The sequence below is a fragment of the Acinonyx jubatus genome, chromosome B1 (assembly GCF_027475565.1).
Source record: "Acinonyx jubatus isolate Ajub_Pintada_27869175 chromosome B1, VMU_Ajub_asm_v1.0, whole genome shotgun sequence".
Classification (NCBI taxonomy): Eukaryota; Metazoa; Chordata; class Mammalia; order Carnivora; family Felidae; genus Acinonyx; species Acinonyx jubatus.
The window spans coordinates 122,829,529-122,853,208 of record NC_069382.1 but is presented as its reverse complement, the minus strand read 5'-3'; the positions used below and the strand labels follow the sequence as shown (position 1 = coordinate 122,853,208).

Genomic DNA, 23,680 nt, shown 5'->3' with positions numbered 1-23,680 from the left:
TTACGTTTTCTTTTTTTTAATGTTTATTTATTTTTGAGAGAGATAGAGTATGAGTGGGGGAGGGGCAGAGAGAGAGGGAGACACAGAGTCCGAAGCAGGCTCCAGGCTCTGAGCCATCAGCCCAGAGCCTGACATGGCGCTCAAACCTGCGAATGGAGAGATCATGTCCTGAGCCAAAGTTGGATGCTTAAAGGACTGAGCCACCCAGACGCCCCCCTTAATTACATTTTTTTCCTCTAGTTTACTTTATTTTAAGAGTACAGTGTATAACATAAATAGTGTATATGTTAATAGACTGTATAATAAGTAAGGCTTCTGGTCAAGATTAGGCTATTAGTAGTTCAGTTTTGGGGGACTCAAAATGTATATGGGGATTTTTGACTATGAGAGGGATCAGTACTTCTAGCACCTGCATTGTTTGAGTCAACTGTATATGAATATAAGTAATAAATATGACAAATCATACTCAGTATATCAATGAAGAGACCTGTAACTAATGAGAAAGCTTATTATTATTATAGAGATAAATGTAGCTAGCCTGCTCTGTCATAAATATATATGTATATATATATATATATTTATTTATTTATTAAAGGGTTATATATATACATATTTATGAAGGGTCAGAACAAATATATATATGCACATACATATATTATATAATATATTATTAAGTATATATAAATATAAATATATATTTGAATATTTAAAGGCCACAAAAAAATTTTAATGTATTTATGCCACATACATCAATATATATGAAGTTTACTGTATATATATTTTAAGTTTATTTATTTATTTTTGAGAGAGACAGAGAGAGTGGGGGAGAGGCAGAGAGAGAGAGGGAGACAGAGAATCCCAAGCAGGCTCCATGGTGTCAGCACAGAGACCAACACAGGACTTGAACTCATAAACTGTGAGATCATGACCTGAGCTGAAATCAAGAGTCAGATGCTTAACCAAATGAACCATCCAGGGACCTTTAAAATATATAGTGTTAATTAAAGCATTGAAAAGATTTGCCTTGATAAAACACAGATTCTATCACATTTTCACCATGTTAAGCATTTAAATACATATATAATATACTAGACATTCTGTAGGATAAAAAAACATTGGAAAAACAAGACTTCTGGCCCCTGGAATGATAACTTTAGTTGTAAATACAAGAGTCTCCCTTAAGAAAAATTGACTCTATCCTGCCTGTGCTCCCTATAGCATGTGACTATGTTTACCCTTGTCTTCCACACTGATACCTTCTTCTTTAGTTTGTAAGCAAAGCAACATAGTGCCTTACCTTTCTCCTCCTTTATGGTTTGTTTTTTTTTGCTTTTATCTTCTCTTAAGGATTCCATTTCCTTTTCCTGCCCTTTTAATATTAGTTTTCTCAGGTTTTTAGCCTCAATTTTCTTCTCTCTCTTATGGTATACACTTTTATTTTTGATTTTTAAATTTTTTTCAGTTTATTCATTGAGATAGATAGATACATAGATAGATGAGAGAGAGAGAGAGAGAGCACAAGCAGGTGGGGGAGGGACAGAGACAGGGAGAGAAAGAATCCCAAGCAGGCTTCTGCACTGTCAGTGCAGAGCCTTAGGTAGGATTCGAACTTAGGAACTGTGAGATTAGGACCCAAGCCAAGGTTGACACTTAACTGACTGAGCCACCCAGGATAATGTTGTCAATCATTATCCAACAAAGTTTTTCTAAGTTCTATGAGGACAAATAGAATTATTGATTAAATGTTAATCTTATTTATTTTTTAATGTTTATTTATTTGTTTTGAGAGAGAAAGAGTGCGTGATTGGGGGAGCCACTGAGAAAGATGGAGAGAGAGAATCCCAAGCAGGCTCTGGACTGTCAGCACAGAGTCCAACAAAGGGCTCAATCCCAGTAGATCATGACCTGAGCCTAAGTCAAGAGTAGGGCACTTAACTTACTGAGCCACCCTGGTGCCATTAGTACCCACTTTTAATAAGCGATCTCATCCTCCCTATGGCATCAATGCCCATGCTGTTAAGCTCTTGTCTATATTTCCAGGTTGACTCATTGTCATGCCCATGCTATTAAAAATCACATTGATATTTCCAGCTCAAATCTTTCTCCTGAGACATCGTGCCCACTGAATAGTCAAACTGCTTTACAACATTTCAAACTTAGCATGTCTAAAATTAAATCCTTAATTTCATTGACCTTATGGCATTCTCAGGAAGGCAATGCACAGAATTGTGTTGAAGCTTTCCTCAGATAAAATAATAATTGCTTATATTTTTCATGGGTCTCATTTGCTGCTGGTTTCAAAAATCTCGTTAGCATGAAGCAATCTTGGATATTTCCTTTGTAATTTGAAAGCCATCTCGAAATAAAAATTCCAAAATACATGTTTTATAAAGTTTTTATGTGCTATGTAATTACTCTGGAGAAAGCATATGCTAAGAATTAAAATATTTCATGTTAAGTTTAGTTCCTAAATTTACTGCAAAATTATATGTTTGGTTTTCTAGAAACTGATATAATGAATACTGAAGGCTGTCAGGTATTTATTTGAAAAAGCTTTTATAAGTTTTGAGAAAGTCTCTATCTAATCACTTAAGGGTAAAAGGATGAATTCTAAAATTTCAAGAGGAATATTACAGACAATTAGAATGAATTTAGTTAAATGGAGGAAAAAAATTAACCTTGAGCTTCCTGTGGTATACCAGATCTACTGAAATTACAATCTCTCCCTTGAGCATAATGACTTCATTCTACAAGCAGCATTAACTAGGACTTTCCTGTATATATTATAGAAAGGTGTATATTGTTCCTTGGTTAATCACCGTATCTTGTCTTAAAAATAAAATGAATATTCCATCATTAAATGTTTTAAAGAAGGAATGTGCAATATCCAGTCTATTTCTTCATATTTTTTGGAGTAATTATGTTGTTTTATGATATTTTCCCCTTTTGTCAGCACTTGTGTTCTTTTATTAGGAAAAAAAAAAAAGGACCTGTCCTCAGGGTGGGAGTGGGGAAATGCACAATTAAAGTAAGTCTTCATTACTTTACTCTTTGTTAATTAACTGAACACCTTCATCAGCAGATCTATCAAGCTTTCTTTCCTCAAGTTTTAAAGACTAAGCGTTGTGAGAGTGAGGCTCTTGTGCAGTATGTGTGGTATGGAAGAATTGGATTTATTTTCATGTTATATGCAATAACGTGCTGTGGAAATCAATGAGGAGTGAAAGCATGGATAATTAAAAGATGCTTTGTTTTCATTATGTGAAATGCCTTTATTCTATTTGCAAAATAAAATCTCCCAAAACAAACAAACAAGCAAACATCCATACATATACACAAAAGACAAACTCATGAGAATTAGAAAACTGCTCTAGTTAGTGCAAACAATGAGTATTTACTGATAATGAGCTTATAATGGATGATAGTCATGTAATAAAAGGACTGACTTAAAACAGAAATCTCAATAGGCCATTTCCTTATTAAACTACTGTCGTGTTTTGCACTAATAAGACATGGATCCCTGCATGCATCACCAAAGTCTCCTTTGCCAAGATTTTCCCAATATCTGGACTCTAAACTCAAAGGTGTTCTTTGAGTTCTTTGATACATCATGTTGTTCCTGGTTTCAAGGTCATGCAACATGCTATTTCCTCTGCTTGGAAAACAATTTCTTCCCATCCCCAAGAATCCAACTTTTACTCATATTTCAGAATTCAGAGTGGAATTTTTTTCTTCTCTGAGAATTCTTCTGGAACACCTGGAGTAGTAATTAGCAAATGAGGGAGATGACACCGCTTAGAAACTATTTAAAGACAAGTAGAAGCATTTTTTATTATAATGATGATGGCTGGACTGAATGAGGCTACCTTTTGGTGCACAGGGACAAGGATGCTAAAGGATCCACAGTGTGAGTTCAATTTTGCACCTTGAAATATTATTCCTCTCAAAATGCAAATAGTGTCCCTACTGAGAAATACAGATTGAGAGACTAGATCAAGTCCTTTATTAAAATTTCTATTAGCTTTCTGATCTCTACATTTATTAAAATTTTAAATAAATAATTTCATTAGCTATCTAATATTAGGCCCAACAAAATTATTGGGCAAGGGTGAAGGATCTTTATAACTGATGTGTTCTACTAGACCCGTCATTCAGTATTTGGAATGCTCCTTCCTTAACTCATTTTACCTCATGGGAGGGGAAGGGCTTATTTGACTTGGAAGTTTGGGAAATACAACCCAGGGATCCTGTTCAATGTATTTCCTCCCGTGGATTGTCCACAATTCTGCTTTTTCTTGTGGGAAAATTCATAGTATAGCTGGCATCTTGGTGGGTAAGTCTGCCTAGTTATAGAGCATAGTCAGCAAGCCCATTTACCTTTCTCACTAAGCTACATTAGGTCAGCAGTAGAAGTAGAATTCAAGATTCTGTTCTAAATTCGGGACTAAGAAAGAAAATCTGGAAGAACAGTTCTTAATTTCAAGTCACTTGCTCGTTGTCTTAAGAATGGAAATTATTCAAATAATTTCTGGGTGTGGTTCAAGATGATCTGGCAATTATAACTTGGCCTGCAGGATTTGGCTGTGCTCTAATAGAACATTCCCAAACATTTTATGGAGTTCAAAAATGAGGAATGGCAAGGTGAGTGGCAGCAAAATGGTGGCAAGAGGTTGAGCCTGTGGAGCTGCTCCTTCCCAACCCTAGAAGCCTAGAGTGTCAAGAGCAGCTTCAGTTCAGAAAGAAGTCAATGGCAGAAGCAATTGGACATTGGGCTAAATTGCTGATTCACAAGAAATAGTGGTGGCTGTATTCTAGACAGACCTCACCATGAATGCCACATCAAGGGCTAGGGACTCAAAGTAAAAAAAAAAAAAAAAGATATTAAAAGACTTTGGAAGATAATGACTTAGAAAAGCCAAAAGTAAAATTAGGTGACTGTGTCTTGCAACACTTTGAAACTTTCTCAAGAACGACACTCTGAGAGAGGATGTGGTAGACATGAGAGACTTCCACCACCTCCTTCTTCTGAGAGGTCAAATGTGCAGTGTCAAAATTTCACTCTAGCGAGAGGTTGCTCCTAACTTCGTTAAAGTTCACAAGTCTTGAGTCTATAGAAGTTATTAGCATCCGGATGAGGCTAAACCCAAATACTTTTCTCCATTTCTTGGATGCTCTCGAAATGCTTCTGTGTTTTTGGCCACAATTGAGGAAAAAGTTTTTCACCTTGTCATCATATTTGTTTCAGCTTTTATTATCAGAGTCTCTTATCACTTTCTTTCAATTTCACTGCAAAATCTCTGATAATGGACGTGAAATAGGTGACTGGACATCATTTAGGTTGAGTGGAACTTTAGCCCTGGTAACAGTGTAGCCTCTAGTGTTTATTTAATTTATTCTGTGACAAATTGATAGTTACCTTTGGCGAAATCAATTCCCTGCTTCTTCTTCTTTAGTAATTGTATCATCTATTTTATTTATGTGCTTCATGGAAAGACTGTATTTCCAGCTTTCCTGCCGTTCATTAAATGTGCATTGTCACTAATTAATGGCCAATGAAATATAAGCAGAAAAATGTGTAAATTCAAGGTAAATTACTTAGAAGATGTTTGGCATGTACCCTTCATCTATTTTTTTTGTACTTCTTGTTCTCTCTCTATATTGCCCCCTGAAAAGCAGAGGGGAGATGTTTGGGAGATCTAGCAACCATCTTGAAGTGTAAAAACAAAAGCTACATGCTGGGATAAGGAAGCAAAGAACGGGAAGGAGCCTGAGTTCCTGATGTGTCTTCTACTTGAGGGAATGGAAGTTTTAATATACAAGGGTATTAGGGTTCTCCAGAGAAATAGAACCAATAGAATAGATAGATAGATGCATAGCTATAGGTATAGATATAGATATGATACAGACATAGATATGGATATAGGTACCGGTATAGGTATAAGTATAGGTGTAGACATAGATACAGATATGAAGAGATTTATTAGAGGAATGGCTCACATAGTTATGGAGGCTAAGAAGTCCCATAATCTGCCATCTGAGAACTGAAGAACAAAAAAGCTGATATTAATTCAGTCTAAGTTCAAAGGCTTGAGAACCAGGCTTAAAACTCTGAAACCCCTGGTTGAGAACCACTGAACTATGCTGATAAGTGGAGGTGAGGTCTTATGGTAATATTATGTGTCACTTTTTAATTTTCATTAGTTATACTGTTTCCCTTGCCTTAAGTAACACAGACAACTGCTTGTGTTAATGCTCCATGTCATTACTGCATCCTTTTTTAAAATGTTTATTTGTTTTTGCGAGAGAGAGGTAGAGAGAGAGAGAGAGAGAGCACAAAGAGGGAGGCGCAGAGAGAGAGGGAGACACAGAATCTAAAGCAGGCTCCAGGCTCTGAGCTGTCAGCACGGAGCCTGACCCGGGGCTGAAACTCATGAACCGTGCAAAGTCAGAAGCTTAACCAACTGAACCACCCAGATACCCCATAAACATTCTGTCTTTTAGCAAACAGTGATGACTGAGAGGCAAATGATAGGGTATTCTTCTCAGAATGAAGACTTTGTGGCTCTTGTAGTGTTTCCTAATATAGTTCCCCTTCCCTTCCCTTCCCTTCCCTTCCCTTCCCTTCCCTTCCCTTCCCTTCCCTTCCTTTCTTTTCTCTCTACCCTCCTCTTCCCTCTTTTTGTTTCTTCCCCACCCACGCCAACATGAACTGCTTCTCAAGCTAGCTGAAGAGAAAAAGAAATGAACTTCTTAACCCAGAATTTTCTATTCCAGCCCCACCACACAGGTGAATCGACAGTGGTAGAATAACCCCTAAATGTGCTCTTTCTTTCTTTCTTTCTTTCTTTCTTTCTTTCTTTCTTTCTTTCTTTCCTTTCCTCCTCTCTTTCTTCTTTTTTCCTTCTCTTTCTTCTTCTTCTTCTTCCCCTTCTTCTCCTCCTTCCCCTTCTCCTCCTTCCTCCTCCTCCTCCTTCCTCCTCCTCTTCTTCTTCTTCTTCTTCTTCTTCTTCTTCTTCTTCTTCCTCTGAAGCTCCTGCTACTCAGCCAGGATGCTTAAATTATTATCTAATTGCCTACTGAAAAGCCACAAGAGATCCTCTTGATGGACTGAGAATTTATCCAAAGATGAAAATCTCTTATTCTATTATATAGGAGAATGAACAAAGTTTGAAAGAGCCGTTTTTTACATGTGATTAAGGGATATTTACTACTAACCTCCTGATTAAGATATATGTGGTTACTAACATTTCATATTCATAATCCAAAATTAGCACATAGCTTACCGAAAGCCTTGATATAGCATATTGATGATGTCTGAAGTACACCGAATGTCTGACAGTTGATATTCTTCTTTTTATTTACAAATTACTCTTGTTTTAGCATCATCCTCATTTTTTTTGCTTATTGTTGTTGTTTTACTTTATTGTCAATGGTATGCAGCCATCTATATTTTCATATTTGGGGCCCTTAATCTTCTGTTATTTAAGATTTAAAGTAATTTTGTGCTGTGGCTCAACCACAAATTAACAATATTGAATTGCTAAAGCAAATGCATACACAATTTCCCTTAACAAAGTGTCATGTATGCTTCCTCTTCATTCATAATGGACTGCATGTTAACTTGTTATCTTTCAACAACTTTCAGTAATGGCAGATAAATGCAGTAACCTTTCAGGAATAGATAAGATTTGAGCTTAAAGGGCATTGAGTGTAATGCAAAGTACCTTTTGAACCTCACTGTCTTCTTTTAAAAAGTAAATGACTATTGTTTCACTTGCATTGTTTCCTCATGTTTATTATCTCTGCTTGGTTTTTTGTTATTTTATAGAAACTATGATTTCATGGAGTTAATCAGAGTCAAGAGTCTGTTCTTCAACATACTTATTTCTTGAACTGTTAAATACCTGTATTTCATTCTTTTGACAAAATTGGTAACTTTTTTTTGTAATGTTTATTTTGGAGACAGAGAGAGACAGAGCATGAACGGGGGAGGGTCAGAGAGAGGGAGACACAGTATCTGAAACAGGCTCCAGGCTCTGAGCTGTCAGCACAGAGCCCGACGCGGGGCTCGAACTCACGGACCACAAGATCATGACCTGAGCCGAAGTTGGCCGCTTAACTGACTGAGCCACCCAGGCGCCCCCAATTTTTTTTTTTTGGTAACATTTTTAACATATACACTTTGTTTACCTTTATAATGAGCCATCAATTCTCAACAGATCATCCTTTTAGAGCTTGTATAATCATTGACAAAATATTAGAAGATTTAGAGTTGGACAAATCAGATTTAAGTTTCTGGCTTTTGGTTTCTGGAAATATTTACTATTAAATGCTTAGTTTTCTTATCAGTAGAAATAAGTAATGCAATTTCACTTATGTCATTGAATTGATACATTAATTAAAATATCACTTGCAAAACAGTTAGCAAAGTACCTGGAACATACTAAGAAGTCAATAAATAATTGTCTATTAAAGTCACCGGGGTGTCTGGGTGGCTTAGTCTGTTGAGCGTCTAACTCTTGATTTTAGCTCAGGTCATGATCTCATGGTAATGAGATTGAGCCCCACCTCCACACCCAGCTTGGAGACTGCTTAAGATTGTCTCTCTCTTTCTCCCTCTGCCCCATGTGCATGTGTTCTTTCTCTCTCTCTCTCTCTCTCTCTCTCTCTCAATCTCTCTCTTTAAAAAAAAGCAGTACTTCCCTAATACATAACACCTGGAACATAGTATGAAATTAGTAGTAACAGGAGTGTTCAGTCTTAGGGGAACATTTTAGTTATGACACATCCATATAATGGAGATTTTTTGGCAGCCATTGAAATTATCTTTCAAATAGGTTTTGATTATTTGGATATTAATTATATATGACACTAAGAAAAATAGCTCAAGAGATAAAAATGCACAATATATCTTAATTTTATTAGAAATTTAAAAAATAAAGGGAATTATATTAGAAAAAAGAAAAGAGAAATTAAAATTTAAAAGTAATTATCTTGGGATTATTTAAATATTTTGTTCTCTTGCTTTTCTACATTTACAGTATAGAGTTTTCAACAATATTTTATAGTCATAGTATATGTTGAATTTATAAACCCCCAGAATGGGTTCCTGATGATAATAAGAAAATTGGGAAGGGAAGATATTTTTATTTAAGTGGGTAAATGGCAAGAGCTCTTTCTTTCTAGACTTTTTTTCAGGCCTAAATAACTACTGAGATTTAAAATGTAGTTTTTCCCTGGTAGATTAGAGAGAATGAAGGAAGTTAATGTTGAAAATAGAGTTGGCAGTTCCCTACTAGTGAGAATTAAACCAATAAATCACGTGACAGTCTGTGGGTAATCATTTAAGCTGGTGAGAATAGAGCACACAGTATTAAGCTGTAGACCCACATTTACTTTTTTGGGTGGGTCAAGGTTGATATATCAGGGAATAAAGTGAGGGGTATAAGCAGCACAAGAACATGGCTTTTTTTTTTTTTTCCTTAAAATTAGAGTAAGGTAATATCCATGGAGAAACATTTATGTTATATGGCAAAGAGTTCCAGAAATTGATAATACTGAAGCTGTCATTAAATTTAGCCAAGTCCTTGATGTGAGAACTTTCAGTTCATTGTTGATGACACAGATTGTAGAAACATATGGAAGCAATTAGAGGAAAGTAAATGGAGACTGTGGATACTGGCTGCATGTTTGTGGAACTTGACTAGATAAAAGGAATGCTGTAGGATGAGATCTAAAAGAGGCAATGGCGACTTAAGTTTCTTCTTTCAGAGTTTTGGAAATATGAGCATGAAAGAAGGCCAAAGGAGAAGACAGAATTGATGATTCTCTGGTGGGGGACGGAGTGGGGAGTGTACAAGAGACAGGGGTGTCTCATTCTGAATGAACAGTGGATTCTGAGGCAAGGGCTGAGGAGTTAGATTTCCAGATAAGAAGACAACTCCTCTTTTGCTAAGATTAGTGGGAAGGAAGCCTTCATAGACATAAAACTTCACCAGGGGACAGGGCTGGGGAGAGCAGTGTAGTACATTCAGGCAAGGAACAGTACATCCGAAGGTGAGACTGGCTGTGCATGAACTAGGTGCATAACCTGAGGACATGCTTAATGTTTACTGGGCTTATTAACCTCCCTAGGTCTGCTTTTCTTCAGGTCAATGGGGATATGATGCATTCCATAAAATTTAATATTTAAAATTCCATACAATTTTCCATATAATATGGAAAATGTCCATAAAATGTGGAAAATCCCTTTAAAAGTTGTAATGCATTCTTGTAAATAGATGATGATTTTATTGTAGAATGAAGTGGGAAGAGGACTAGATGAGGGCAGATAAAAGCTAAGAGTTTTTGGAGAAACTCATCATAAACGTCAGTAGGGTGTTCATTGTCTAAGAGAATGGAAACAGCATAGCCAGCTGGCCCTGATAGGAGCTTGTTAAATTTCTCTACAATCCCCCAGTAACCTTGCTTTCTGAATATGGTACTTTTGAGAAGCGCCTGAGATGTTTGAGCTTAAAATCACTTCTTGCGCCTATCTTCATTTACCAATATGGATGATGTTTCTTGGGCCTCTTATTTAAAATCCTCTCTGAGGCTTCTCCCATGGTGGCCTATTAGATTTACAGTGTTGGGTACTATGGAAATATCTTAGAAACTAGATGCACAGTGGGTCCGTGGGAACAGAAAGATTCTCACGCACAGAAAGCTCCATAAAACATCTACAGCATTGTCTTAGGTTGCTTGGAGAAACTGCATTCATATTCACAACGTATTGCATAATTATGAGATCCTGATTTTCATATTTCCCAGTGTGCTTTTTCAGCTCTGCTGTATTACCAAATTAAAGAAGACAACACAACTTTACAAAATTATAGTGTTCTGTTTTGAATGTTGCAGTTTGACAGTACTCTATTTTTAATTTGTTCATCATTGATCCTAATAAAGACAAACTGTCATTGTAACCATTGCCTGGAATGCAATACATTAGTTTTATTGCCTCTATAACAGCTGCTCATGTGTCGCTTCCTCTGTCATTCAATGATGATGTGTCCTTTTCTACACCCAGTGCCAGAAAATCTGGGAAAGCTCACAGCACAACACTTCCATATGAACCGGATCAAGTAGAGAGAAATCTAATTGTATGTCATCATTGTATTTCTACAACTTAGTACACAAAGGAGACATATAGAAGGAAAGCACTTTGTTATATGGGCTGAATAAGTGAAGAATGCATATTACACTTTTTTTTACTGGCTTTGTAGATTTTGCCTTTCACCTAAACTCTCTATGCCTCAGTTTCCTCACACGGAAATTGACAAATAATAGAAGCCACTTTACCTGTCTCTGTGAATATCACATAAACAAACCTTGTATCTCCAGCAAAGATATGCAAGGCTATCATATACCTGGGCAATATTTACAACGATGCCTTAAATATCAAATTGATGCACATGATAGCTTAAAATTTCATCTTTTATTTTTAGAAAATATTATTTTGCCAGGAAACGTTGCTTGTATGTATCTATACATATTCACAAGGATCTCCCAAGAGAACCATGAAATCTATTGGGATCTCAATTTAGGGTGTAGTAGGCAACACTGTGTCCCAGCTTAGACAGGAATAGGGCAAAGAAAACTGATGATGTGGCCAACAGTAGGTTGTTAAAGAGGGGTGCAAGATTTGCCTTCTTCCTCAGAGTGCTTTTTCCCACGATTTGCCTGTAATGGTCAAATGTGCTGCTCAAACTTCCTTCTAGGGGGCAGCAGTGCCCTGGAATTTTGCCAACATTCCTTTGTCTCTTTAAACCTAGTTTAGTGAGCGACTTGGGGCTTCAAAGAAGCAAAGTGAAAAGAAATAAATGTGCTAATTTTGTTATTGTATACCGATATTAGAAAAAGGTAAGAGTGTACCCAAAGTTGTTGGAGGTCGTACATAAAGAAAACATCAAAAATGGTACAGTTAAGAGAAACTAAAAACTATCCAGAGAAGCCTTCATTTCACTATTGAATTCATAGTTTATTTTTACTATCACACTTAATATATATTTTATTTCTATTAAAATTAAGGTTCTCAGGCTACATTTATGTTTATTTAAAAGATAAAAATTTGAGACATGAGTTTTTAATTATGTGAAAATTAAAATCTTTTGAACAAAACACTTTCCCAGGAAGTGTAAATAATACTTTCTGGAGGAAATGCAAATAGACCTAACTGTGACTTAGGCTTTCATCAATTTGTTTTGATTTGTTAGAAATATGTATGGAATTGATGACTTTTCTTCTGAATGGGGATTCCGATTTTATAAAACAACTCAAAGTACTAAGCAGAAACGAATTTACAACTTCTGACATCTATACTAATAATTTACTGGTTGAGACATTAGACCATACTAAATCTCGACACCAAGTTATACATAAATTTTTATTTCTTATCTCACTTGGCCACATTCAATTACAGCTCTAATTATAGGAAGCTTATTAAAAGTTTGAAAAGTTTTCTTTTATAGTTTTGTGTAACGATCCCTTTTACCATTATCTGCCAGACCCTGGTCCCAAACTTTAAGGATAAGGGGTCACATATTGAGGGATGACGACTCAGATGATTGATTTTGTTCATCTGGCAGAAGAAAGACGGTGGTTTCATCAGTTGCTACTAAAAATTAACCCACAATGTCTTTCCTTTTCTAACACCATCATTGTTTGGGTGGAATGAGGAGCGCTCTCACTTTACATCTTGTTTTCAATTAAGTCTTTTCTTCATAATAATTTGTCCTGAATTTTTATTTAACAATACCTCAGAATTATCGTGGGGGTGAGAAGAAAAAAAATATTGGTTGCCCAGGGCTCTGAACTATTCTGAAACAACCTCGCTTATTATAACATTAAATAGGAACTTTGCTTGATTGTCATTATTTTGCAGAATATATGGTACTGACATTTTCCCTTTTCTCCGAGGGAGATAAAGTTATAGACCAAATGGGAAAAATTCTTCCCTGAGTTATATATAACTCTTAATTTTTTCACCAAGTTCTTACTCATCACTCTTAATTGCCAAATCTTAGAGCGATGAAAAAAATACATTGCCACTAATCATATCATGAAATCTGATATTATTTATCTGGAACATATTCACTTTTTAACAGTTTTTTTCACTTAACATTTGGTGAAAGAGTGCAATTATTGCTGGAGGAATTGAAATACCCTTAAAATATACTGTTCTTTTTTTTTTTTACATTTCCTTGTCACTTATTAAAAAGTATTTTATACGCTATTGATGCAGTAGGGTGACACTTTTAAGATAAATTCAGAAATGCCCCTGGAGTATCAACCATTAGACATGAAATGTGAAATTCTGTCACACAGACATGAATAAGTGCTACTATAATCACTGGCTCCACTTTTATTAGGTTTTTTATTAATTAAATGTAAAGTCTACCATTGGCCTTATAAAAGTGCTCATCTGTTTTCCTTTAATTTCAAATAGATTAAAAGTAAGATTTGGTGTTAATTAAAACTTGGAATTTATGGGGATTTTAATTGCAAACAGCATTTCAATGGTGAGCATGCAGATGACTATTAGTTCTGTTTTGTAATAAACACGATATTGAACAACGACAGGACAAAAGATAAATTATATGAAGAGCAGTATGACCTGATCGGCTCTGTGGTCCATGCATAAGCCTGAATCCTGTCTAGCTGAGGGCAGATAAGAGGAGAAACTCAGAAGCTCAGGATCTCCTTGGTGAGTTTTAAACTTTTACACTGCTGTCTGGAAATTTCACTTTTACTTTAAAAATGTGGATGGGCTTAGGAACATAACAAAAATTTAAAAAGTGAGCAAACAAACAACAACATCATGGGGATTAATCAGTTTAATGGAAATGCTTTGATATCATATTCTGTACATATAACTGCACCTACCCTTAGGTTGAACCTAGGTTAATATAGGTTAATTATATATGATGTCCAAGAGGCCTCTGGAAGTTTCACATTTTATTATTTATTATCTTAACCAGACCCTGTTGCTTAAACAGGGCTATCTTCTGTGGGACCTGTAGCACAGTTATTTTCCAATTAGCATCTTTGCATATTCTCCTTTGCAATGAGTTGGGTTTAGCCTTGTCACGTTGGGCTTTTATGGGGAACTCTATCTTTGCAGCCCAGGCTACACATGACAAGATTAAATTGGCACACTTTACTATATAACTCTTGTGTTCCTGGCAGGACTAGCCTGGCTGATACCTCTGAGAGAAGGCTCAGCTGTCACTCAGTGACCCATTAACACTACTGTTCCATCCTGCAGTGTCATTTTTCTCATTCTCATGGAGATAATGCTCCCTGGAGATGTCCAATACCTGCAGGAATGAAAGAGAACAGCAGAGAGAGGCTAACTATCAAAGAGAGAGCAAATAACACAGCAAGACCATGAATTCCAACAGCAGAATTTTAAGTTGAACGAAAAGATGAGGCCCATTGAAATGACTGGATGGGAAGGAGTTGGGGGGAGTCAAGTTTTAAGAGATATTGTAACTTTTTACAAGCTATTTTCTACTTCCTGCCTGAATATCAAAAGGAGTGTCCAACATAACACCTGCAACTAGACATAGAGAAGGCAGCTGCTTTGAACGTGTCATAGGGAAATTTGGCTAAAGATTTATTGACAAACAAGGATTTTGTATTTTATTTGTATCTTTGTTTACAAATAGGCAATGGATATAAAACAGAAGACTCAGTAAGGTGAATGATTTAATAGTCTACATAGAACCAGATTCCTGGATGTGGTTGGATTATTGGGGTACAAAAATCACCTTACTAGTAAAAGTGCAAAAGAGGAAAATGATATGTGATCTCTATAACACTAGGCCTATGACTTCTCTTGTCCTATGATTGAACTGTTACCAGTGACTTAAGCAAATTCTATTGCTCTCTTTCAGTCCAAACTGCACACTGTTTAGTGGGTCACTTTATAAGAAGTTACCCTCTCTAATGTTTACTATAAAGAGATATTATATGGGGTGCCTGGGTGGCTCAGCTGGTTAAGCCTCCAACTTCAGCTCAGGGCATGATCCCTCAGTCCATGAGTTCCAACCCCATTTCCAGCACTGTGCTGACAGCTCAGAGCCTGGAGCCTGCTTGGGATTCTGTGTCACCCTCTGTCTGCCCCTCCCGCACTCATGCTCTGTATTTCTCTCAAAAATAAGCAAAAGAAAGTTTTTTTTTTTAAATAAGGTAATAAGAAATAACAATAAGAAAACACTTCTCAATTTCGTGGACTAAGACTGATTCAATTTAGGTTGATATAAAAACAAAATCCAGCATCACTTGCATCTTGATGTTTTCTATGGAAGCCTGTTGAAGACATTACAAGGAAAAGACAAAAAAGGTAAATTAGTCAGAAAATAGAGGGACACAAAAAGGGATAAGAGTCGGGATTGTAAGAAACACAAGGAAAGGTGCCATATCAAAAACTTACCGCAATCTGCATCTCAACTCTGCCTTTAATCTCCCCACTTCAGGAAAACCTTATTATTGGGTTTAGACTGCTATACTCTGGCTGGGGTTTATGTATCATCACCTGCCTTGCACTCTCCACCCCTCCCTCAGGTGACACACGTGCTAGAAGCCATAGGGTAAATGTGCCGTATTCTTTGGCGACACCAACTTTTCTTTAAAAAGTCTGTGTGTGTTTAAAGTTAAATATTTAAATTACAAGTAATTTGCATCTTTATTTTTACATTCAAATAAATATGGTATACTATGGAGTAGGATAAAATATCCATACATATTCAAAACAAAATTTTAAAGACTTTAAAGAAATACTGGCAAGAATATCTTTGGCCTAACCTCTCGGATCCCTCATGTCCCTTGGGGACTGTGTTTGCGCCTCTGTTCCATTGATGTAGGGTCAAGAAGCGCTCTATATAGTGTTTAGCACGAAGAAGGGACTCTGGTTACGTTTAGGCAATGATGATGGCACTAATTAGGATAGGGTGGTTGTTCAGCCGAGTCTTTCAAGAAACGAAACAACCTTTATTCTTAATTACAGTTGGAAGGCACTGCAAAAATCAGTCCGTCAGGTCTGGCAACCTGGTGACACGGAGCGGCGCGACGTGGCCTCTGTTGCCAGCGTGGTCATTGTGGCGCCGATGGCATTCTGACGCGGAAGGAGGCTCCGGAGGGGACCGGCGCAGCCAGGCCTCTGGGCAGCTGAGAGTCGGGGCCACCACCTTGGGCTGTTCTCCATGAGGAAGATGCTCGCTGCCGCTATCTCCCGCGTGTTGTCCGGGGTCACGCAGAAGCCCGCTAGCAGAGTGCTGGTGGCATCCTGTAACTATTCAAATGATGCGATGTTTGCAATTAAGAAATGTGATCTTTATCGCTTAGAAGAGGGTCCCCCTGTCACAACAGTGCTCACTCGGGAGGATGGGCTCAAATACTACAGGATGATGCAGACTGTTCGCCGAATGGAGCTGAAGGCAGATCAGCTGTATAAACAAAAATTTATCCGTGGCTTCTGTCACTTGTGCGATGGTCAGGAAGCTTGTTCTGTGGGCCTGGAGGCCGGGATAAATCCCACCGACCATGTCATCACATCCTATCGGGCTCATGGCTTGTGCTATACTCGTGGACTCTCTGTCCGATCAATTCTTGCAGAGCTGACAGGACGAAGGGGAGGCTGTGCTAAAGGAAAAGGAGGATCGATGCATATGTATGTCAAGAATTTCTATGGGGGCAATGGCATTGTTGGCGCACAGGGGCCCCTGGGAGCTGGTATTGCTCTGGCCTGTAAATACAAGGGAAACAAGGAGGTCTGTTTGGCTCTTTATGGGGATGGTGCTGCGAATCAGGGTCAGATAGCTGAAGCTCACAATATGGCAGCTTTGTGGAAATTACCCTGTGTTTTCATCTGTGAGAATAACCTCTATGGAATGGGAACCCCTGTTGAGAGAGCATCAGCCAGCACCGATTACTATAAGAGAGGAAATTTTATCCCTGGACTAAGGGTAGATGGAATGGATGTTCTAGGTGTTCGGGAGGCAACTAAGTTTGTAGCTGACTACTGTAGATCTGGAAAGGGGCCCATAGTGATGGAGCTGCAGACCTACCGGTATCATGGACACAGTATGAGTGACCCTGGGATCAGTTATCGTACCCGAGAAGAAGTTCAGAATGTGAGAAGGGAGAGCGATCCTATTATGCTTCTCAAAGACAGAATGGTAAACAGTAAGCTTGCCACTGTTGAGGAACTAAAGGATATTGATGTTGAAGTGAGGAAAGAAGTTGAGGATGCAGCCCAGTTTGCTATGACTGATCCTGAACCACCTTTGGAAGAATTAGCTCATCACATCTACTGCAATACTCCAGCTTTTGAAGTTCGTGGTGCAAACCAGTGGATCAAGTTCAAGTCCCTCAGTTAAAGGGAGACTTACGTAAATTTACTTTTAGTCCTTCATGGGAATGTTCATGGTCCACTTTAAGAAACTGTGTGCCCAGTTTGGCTAAGCAGGAATAAAACCCATGAAGGACTAAAACCCATTAAATAAGGGCCCTGTAAACTTTTACTAAAATAAATTGAGATGATTAAGTGATTATTAGAAGAGAATAAAAGAGATCATTGAAAAAATGTACATTTAATTACAAAGGATATTTCATTCAATTGTACATTGTTGCATTAAAAGATATCATTCATTTAATCATTTAGCGTTGTTGAAAGGTAAACTCTGGCACATGAAAATTTTCAAGAATTTGTTTGAACATGCATCAGTAGGAATCAGGCAATGCCAGACCAGAGACGGTTAGGTGTGCTCCATCAACAGGAGCTAGGGGAAGCATTTTTATACAGAAGCAAAGCAAAGAAATTATTTTATTGGCTATACCTTAAGGTGCTGCTGGGAAAGCCTAGCTAGCTGTTTGTAGTTGCTTACTCTTAAGTGTCATTTTCTCAATTTGAGTCCATTGACTCTGGCTTAGGTTTTGGTTTTCTTAAGTAGGCTACCACGGCATTACAGCCACCTTAGTCTGATGGCCTCCTTATTTAATTAAACAATGTGAATACCTTAAAGATAATTTTTAATTTTTACAAGTCTAAATTGGGAAAAACAAGATTATTTAACTTCTCATATTACTTGCTATAATAGTCCTATTTGATTTAACTTTATATTTGTAAGTACTCTTATTTAAAGGAAAAATAGTTCTTTGGTCCCTTCTCCACCTTGACAGGAGTTTGTGTGTAAAGTCACTATCATAAGGTAGAGAGAGTTTCAAACCACACCAAGCTGTTAGGTCCCCTGAAGCTTTGCTACTTACAATAGTTTACGTGAATTAACCATTGCCGACTATAATAGTGTGCCTGTGAACACATATAAGCATATGAGTGCCTACTCAATGTTGATGCTGAAGTCAGTTAATACTGATCATTTCCCAATGAAACATGCTACATAACAGGGCAGGGGGAGATGGGACAAGAAAGTTTTTTCATGTACTTTCTTGCAATATTTTTAGTGTATCAATTTAAAGGAAAAATGTAAACAAAGTTAGGAAAAACTGCATTTTGCTTTAACCTTCAAGTTAAAGTTACTCTCATTTTTCAATCCACTTGTACCATTATGTGTTCCATATTTTAAAGAAACTATCCTGGTGAATTTCAGACTGAAAAAAGAGCAGATATGGTGACATCAAAAGAAATAAATGAAAGAGGAGGAGGTGATACTCATAAAAAGTTGAATGTTTGCTTCAGCAGCATATATATTAAAATTAAAAAAAAAAAAGTTGATGGGCACCTGGGTGGCTCAGTCAGTTGAGCGACTGACTCTTGATTTCCATTCAAGTCATGATCCCAGGGTCGTGGGATTGATCCCCTCATCGGGCTCTCTGCTGAGCATGGAGCCTGCTTGGGATTCTGTCTCATGCTCATATTCTCTTTTCTTCTGCCCCTTTCCCCTGGTTGCACTCTCTCTTTCTCTAAAATAGTAGTAGTATTAGTAATAATAATAATAATAATAAAGTGGAAAGTAAAAACTGCCTTGACTAGAACTGAACATTCGCAGACAATTTTTTCAAAGGAAAATCTAACTTGGATCATATAGGTTTGGTTTTCTTGGCAGTCCAATACCACGACAACAAGTCATGATCTTGTGAAAACATTTCTACTTGGTTATAGTGGAGTAATGATCAAAAATCCTATTGAACATGATGTTTGGCATGTCTTGTTTTTCTGAGATACACTTAACTAAATCAGATAACAGAATTTGCCTGTGACCTAAGAAATAGTTTGTAGAAAACATCAGAAGAATCAGTTATTAAAAGTTAAAACACATCAAAGAAAAAAATAACTATGCATCATGATGGATGTTAAGTAGACTTATTGTGGTGATCATTTCATAATATATATGTGTATCCAATCATTATGTTGTAAACCTGAAACCAATATCCTGCTATGTGTCAACTGTATCTCCATTTGTAAAAAAGGTTTTAGCCTTTTTGTTTAATTGTACAACATCTACTTCCACAAATTAAAGCTAGATACTTTCTAAGAACTCTAAGAGAAAACCAAAAGCTTAGAGACCTGTGAGTATTTGAACATATGTACACATATGTGTAGGCTGAATCTCCATGCCTTACTCCAAAAAGATTTAAGCACATAAAATAACCTCAACATTTTAAAATCAGAAAGTGGAGATGAGTGTTGGTGTATTTATAAATCAAGAATATTACTGGCTAATATGTTTTGTCTATGCAAATAGAGGTACCTTGATTGGATCCCTTCCATTAAAAACAAAAGCATTTCATAATACCATAAAAATAATCACATAGTTTATATGACAAATAATTCCTCTACTCTTTATTAACTTTGGCATACTTACATTTCTATAAACTTGCAAGTGGAACATAAGCTGTTTAAAGCTAACTCTCCATATATACTATAAAGAAATTTTAAAATTTTGCTTATATTATGGATTATTTTAATATCCATAAAAATTAAGATACAAACAACTTATTAGAGATTAATCCATCACAAAACCATGATACACAGATAATCCATTTCAAGAAAAATCCAATCTTTATCTATTAAAGTTATAGAGTACATTTGTCATAATACACATTATCAAATTCCATTAAAGCAGGAGTTTTCAATGTTTTCCATATTAAAAAATGTCCAGACTTTTGTGTGTACATTCAGTAACGATACACGTATGACTGCACAGAGTTCTGTAGTGATGCAAAAATTTTAAAAAAGTAAGAACAAAAACAAAACCCCCCTGTTGTCTTCAGTTAGGTCAAACAATAAATTATTAATAGCAATTACTTATCAAGTTATAAATTAGAGAGGTGTAGAAATTTAGCAGCTGGATTATATTTCCTACCCATAATACTATGTAATTCAGTCTATTTTATCCAGGTATTAGAAGGCTTAACAAGCCATGATGGTTATAATAAAATTTTCACTGTTGCAACAATGCTAGAATATCTGAGAGAAAAGGAATTCCTACTATCTTCACCTTTATGATACTCTAGAAAGGTAAAGGATTGTGTGCATATCGATGGAGTGGAATGAGAAAGGAAGGAGGTTAAGAAAAATATATAAAGGGAATATTTAGATACACAAGAATTACATTTATTTAAAAATGTGATATGCCTGCCAATCAAGTATACAAAAAATGCAGCAGATATTAGTGAAACTTAGCCTGATCATTTGTGGGAAAGAGCTTGTTTTTAAAGAGTGAAATATAAATTTCATACCATAAAATCCATCTTTAAAAAGTGTATATAGTCCAGTGATTTTTATTATGTTCACAAAGTTGTATAATCCTTACCACTACCTAATTCCAGAATATTTTCATCACCCCAAAGAAAAAGCCAATATCCATTATCAGTTACTTCCCATTTCCCTATCTCTTCACCCACTGGAAAGTACTAATCTACTTTTCGGTTTTTGGACTTGGGTATTCTTCACAGTCTATATAAATCATAAATTATGTGCTCTTGTGTGTCTGCTTTCACTGAGCATAAAGTTTTCCAAATTTGCTGTAGCATATATTGGTACTCTTTTTTTTTTTTTAACTTTTTAAATGTTTATTTATTTTTGAGAGGGAGAGACACAGTGTGAACAAGGTGGGGCTCAGAGGGCAGAAAGAGAGGGAAACACAGAATATGAAGCAGACTCCATACTCTGAGCTGTCAGTGCAGAACCCAACGTGGAGCTTGAACCCACAAACTATGTGATCATGACCTGAACCAAAGTCGGTCGCTCAACCGACTGAGCCACCCAGGTGCCCCTTGGTACTCTTTTTTATGAACAACATTCCATTTTATTTATCCATTCATCAGTTGATGGGCATTTGGATTTTTTCAAAGTGGACATTTTGGTTATTATCAATAATAAAAGTTAAAAAACTGTTTCTTAGTGAACACAAGTACGATAGAAATTTTAAAGTTATTATTAGGACAAGGCAATGCAACAGAATCCTTCTGCTATAATCTCAATTAGGTAAAATAAATTAAAGACACGTTAAAGTATTCTCAGCTTGAGGGGCACCTGGATGGCTCCGTCGATTAAGTGTTCAACTGCAGCTCAGGTCAGGATCTCCCGGTTCGTGAGTTCGAGCCCTGCGTCTGGCTCTGTGCTGACAGCTCGGAGCCTGCAGCCTGCTTCTGACTCTGTGTCTCCATCTCTCTGCCCCTCCCCCTCTCGTGCTCTGTCTCTCTCTCTCTCTCTTGAAAATAAATAAACGTTAAAAAACTTAAAAATAAATAAACATTAAAAAAACAAAAACAAGCAGAAGTTTCAACTTGAATATTTCTCAATTTATATGACTTACTCTAATTGGATTTTTATTTAATAGACTTTAGTTTTTAAAACAATTTTAGAGTTACAGAAAAATTGAGAACAATGTACCGAATTCCCATATACCCTACACCCAGTTTCTCCTATTATTAGCATCTCATAGTACTATGTGGCAAGGAAAGGGTTACCTCAGTAGCTTAGGTGTCTCAAAACCTGCACATCCCAGAGAAAGGTCTGTCTTCATACTCCTGGGAGATAACTTCTGTACCCCTAGAATATTCTTCCTGATAAGAATTTTCTGTATGCCTAAGGCCTTGGGCCATACTGTACTAGTTTGTCCAGATAAGTTTATCTTAATAACGTGTCCCCATGTTACTGCACTGAGAAGAGATAACTGGAAGCTTGTACCTAGTTTCTCTTAGAATTTTCTCCATGTGTCTTTTCCCTTTGCTGATTTAGATTTGTATCTTTTCACTGTAATAAACAATAACCATAAGTATAACCAGAAATTGAGTTTCTTAATTATAATATAATAAAAACCTATATATAGAAGAATAGTCCCAAATATATTAGGTTGCTAGTTCAGGATCATATAGCCATTGATCATAGCCACTATTCTCTTAAATTATATCTACATAAATTAGGCATTTTAATTTCACTTAAAAAGAGGAAACTAAGACTCAAGTTAAAGAAGTTGCTCAAGATTTCACAATTTATAAATGGTGGAGGCAAGATTCAAAACCGGCAACAAAGTTCATATTTTGAAAAGTACTTTTTTTGTACTGCTTGTTAAGCATTGCTTCTAATTATACTCAACCACACAATAGGTTTTTTAAAAAAGTACATTAACAAATGAACGAATGGAATTAAAGTCGAACCAAGGGATTTTTGTCAATCACTCCACCATCATCTGAGTTCAGATTTTTAGGCTTAGTGTAGAAACACAAAAACAAAAATTGGGAGGGAAACAGAGAATAGGAGGTAAAACAGATAATAGATGGCCACAATACTGTGATATCACAGTATATATAGTCATATAGTATATATGTCATATAGTAGTGACATCGCTGTTCCTTACTCTTGGATATATCAGTGCAGACGTTCACAATTTAGAAGTAGAAAGGATGGGGAAAGATAAGTCTCCAACAGAAAAGAAAGCCTAGGAACAAAATTACAACTGTTCAACATACATTTTCCCACCATCTGTGGCTGGTTTTGGGATGAACTAAAGTAATGACAATGTTAGGTTTTTGGTATTATAGTAAAACGTCAACCATAGGTCAAGAAACACACTGAAGACTACAGTTGCAATTTCACTGACTGAGGCTTGTCTTGAGTCCAGATGGAAGTTTTCTGTTGACTGGTGAGTATCAGGCTTTGATGAGTCAAAGCCAGAATTTGAAGTGCCAAAGTAGTATGTGAACAAGTCCCTGGGAGTTCAAGGCTACCCATGTCCATTCTACCCAAGTAGTAAAGAGGAATCCAAGCAGCCGAGGGCTCAGGATTACAGAACCTGAGATGCAAACCTAGAATGAAATCAGGAACTGAGTGAAATCAGTAGGTAGAGAGGAGACAGACGGAAGACTAAGGGAGAAGCCAGGAGAATGAGATGGAAAGGTGTAACCAATAAGGGCAAGGAAACTAGAAGTCATAGGTGTGCATATTGATGAACTTTATATTATCATGGAAATTAGAATCTATTGAATGAATTGAATCACTAGCACCTCATGTATTGACAGGCCATTTAGAACCTAATGCTTCTAGTCCAGTATCATTGGGTCTTAAAGCAGCCTTACCTTTATGTAACAAGGAAATAAATTAGAGTCTGGACTTTGGTGTCATTTAAATCTAGATTCAAATCAAGAGAAATGGTACCTTGAGCAAGGGACTTACCTC

General features: G+C 36.7%; 1 protein-coding gene across 1 annotated transcript; it reads left to right on the top strand.

Moving 5' to 3' along the window:
- Nucleotides 1-16,145: 16,145 nt before the first annotated feature.
- Nucleotides 16,146-17,531, top strand: PDHA2 (pyruvate dehydrogenase E1 subunit alpha 2). The gene has a single exon (XM_015081960.3). The coding sequence runs from the start codon at nucleotides 16,242-16,244 to the stop codon at nucleotides 17,415-17,417; it is 1,176 nt and encodes a 391-aa protein (XP_014937446.1). The 5' UTR covers nucleotides 16,146-16,241; the 3' UTR covers nucleotides 17,418-17,531.
- The last annotated feature ends 6,149 nt before the right edge of the window (nucleotides 17,532-23,680 follow it).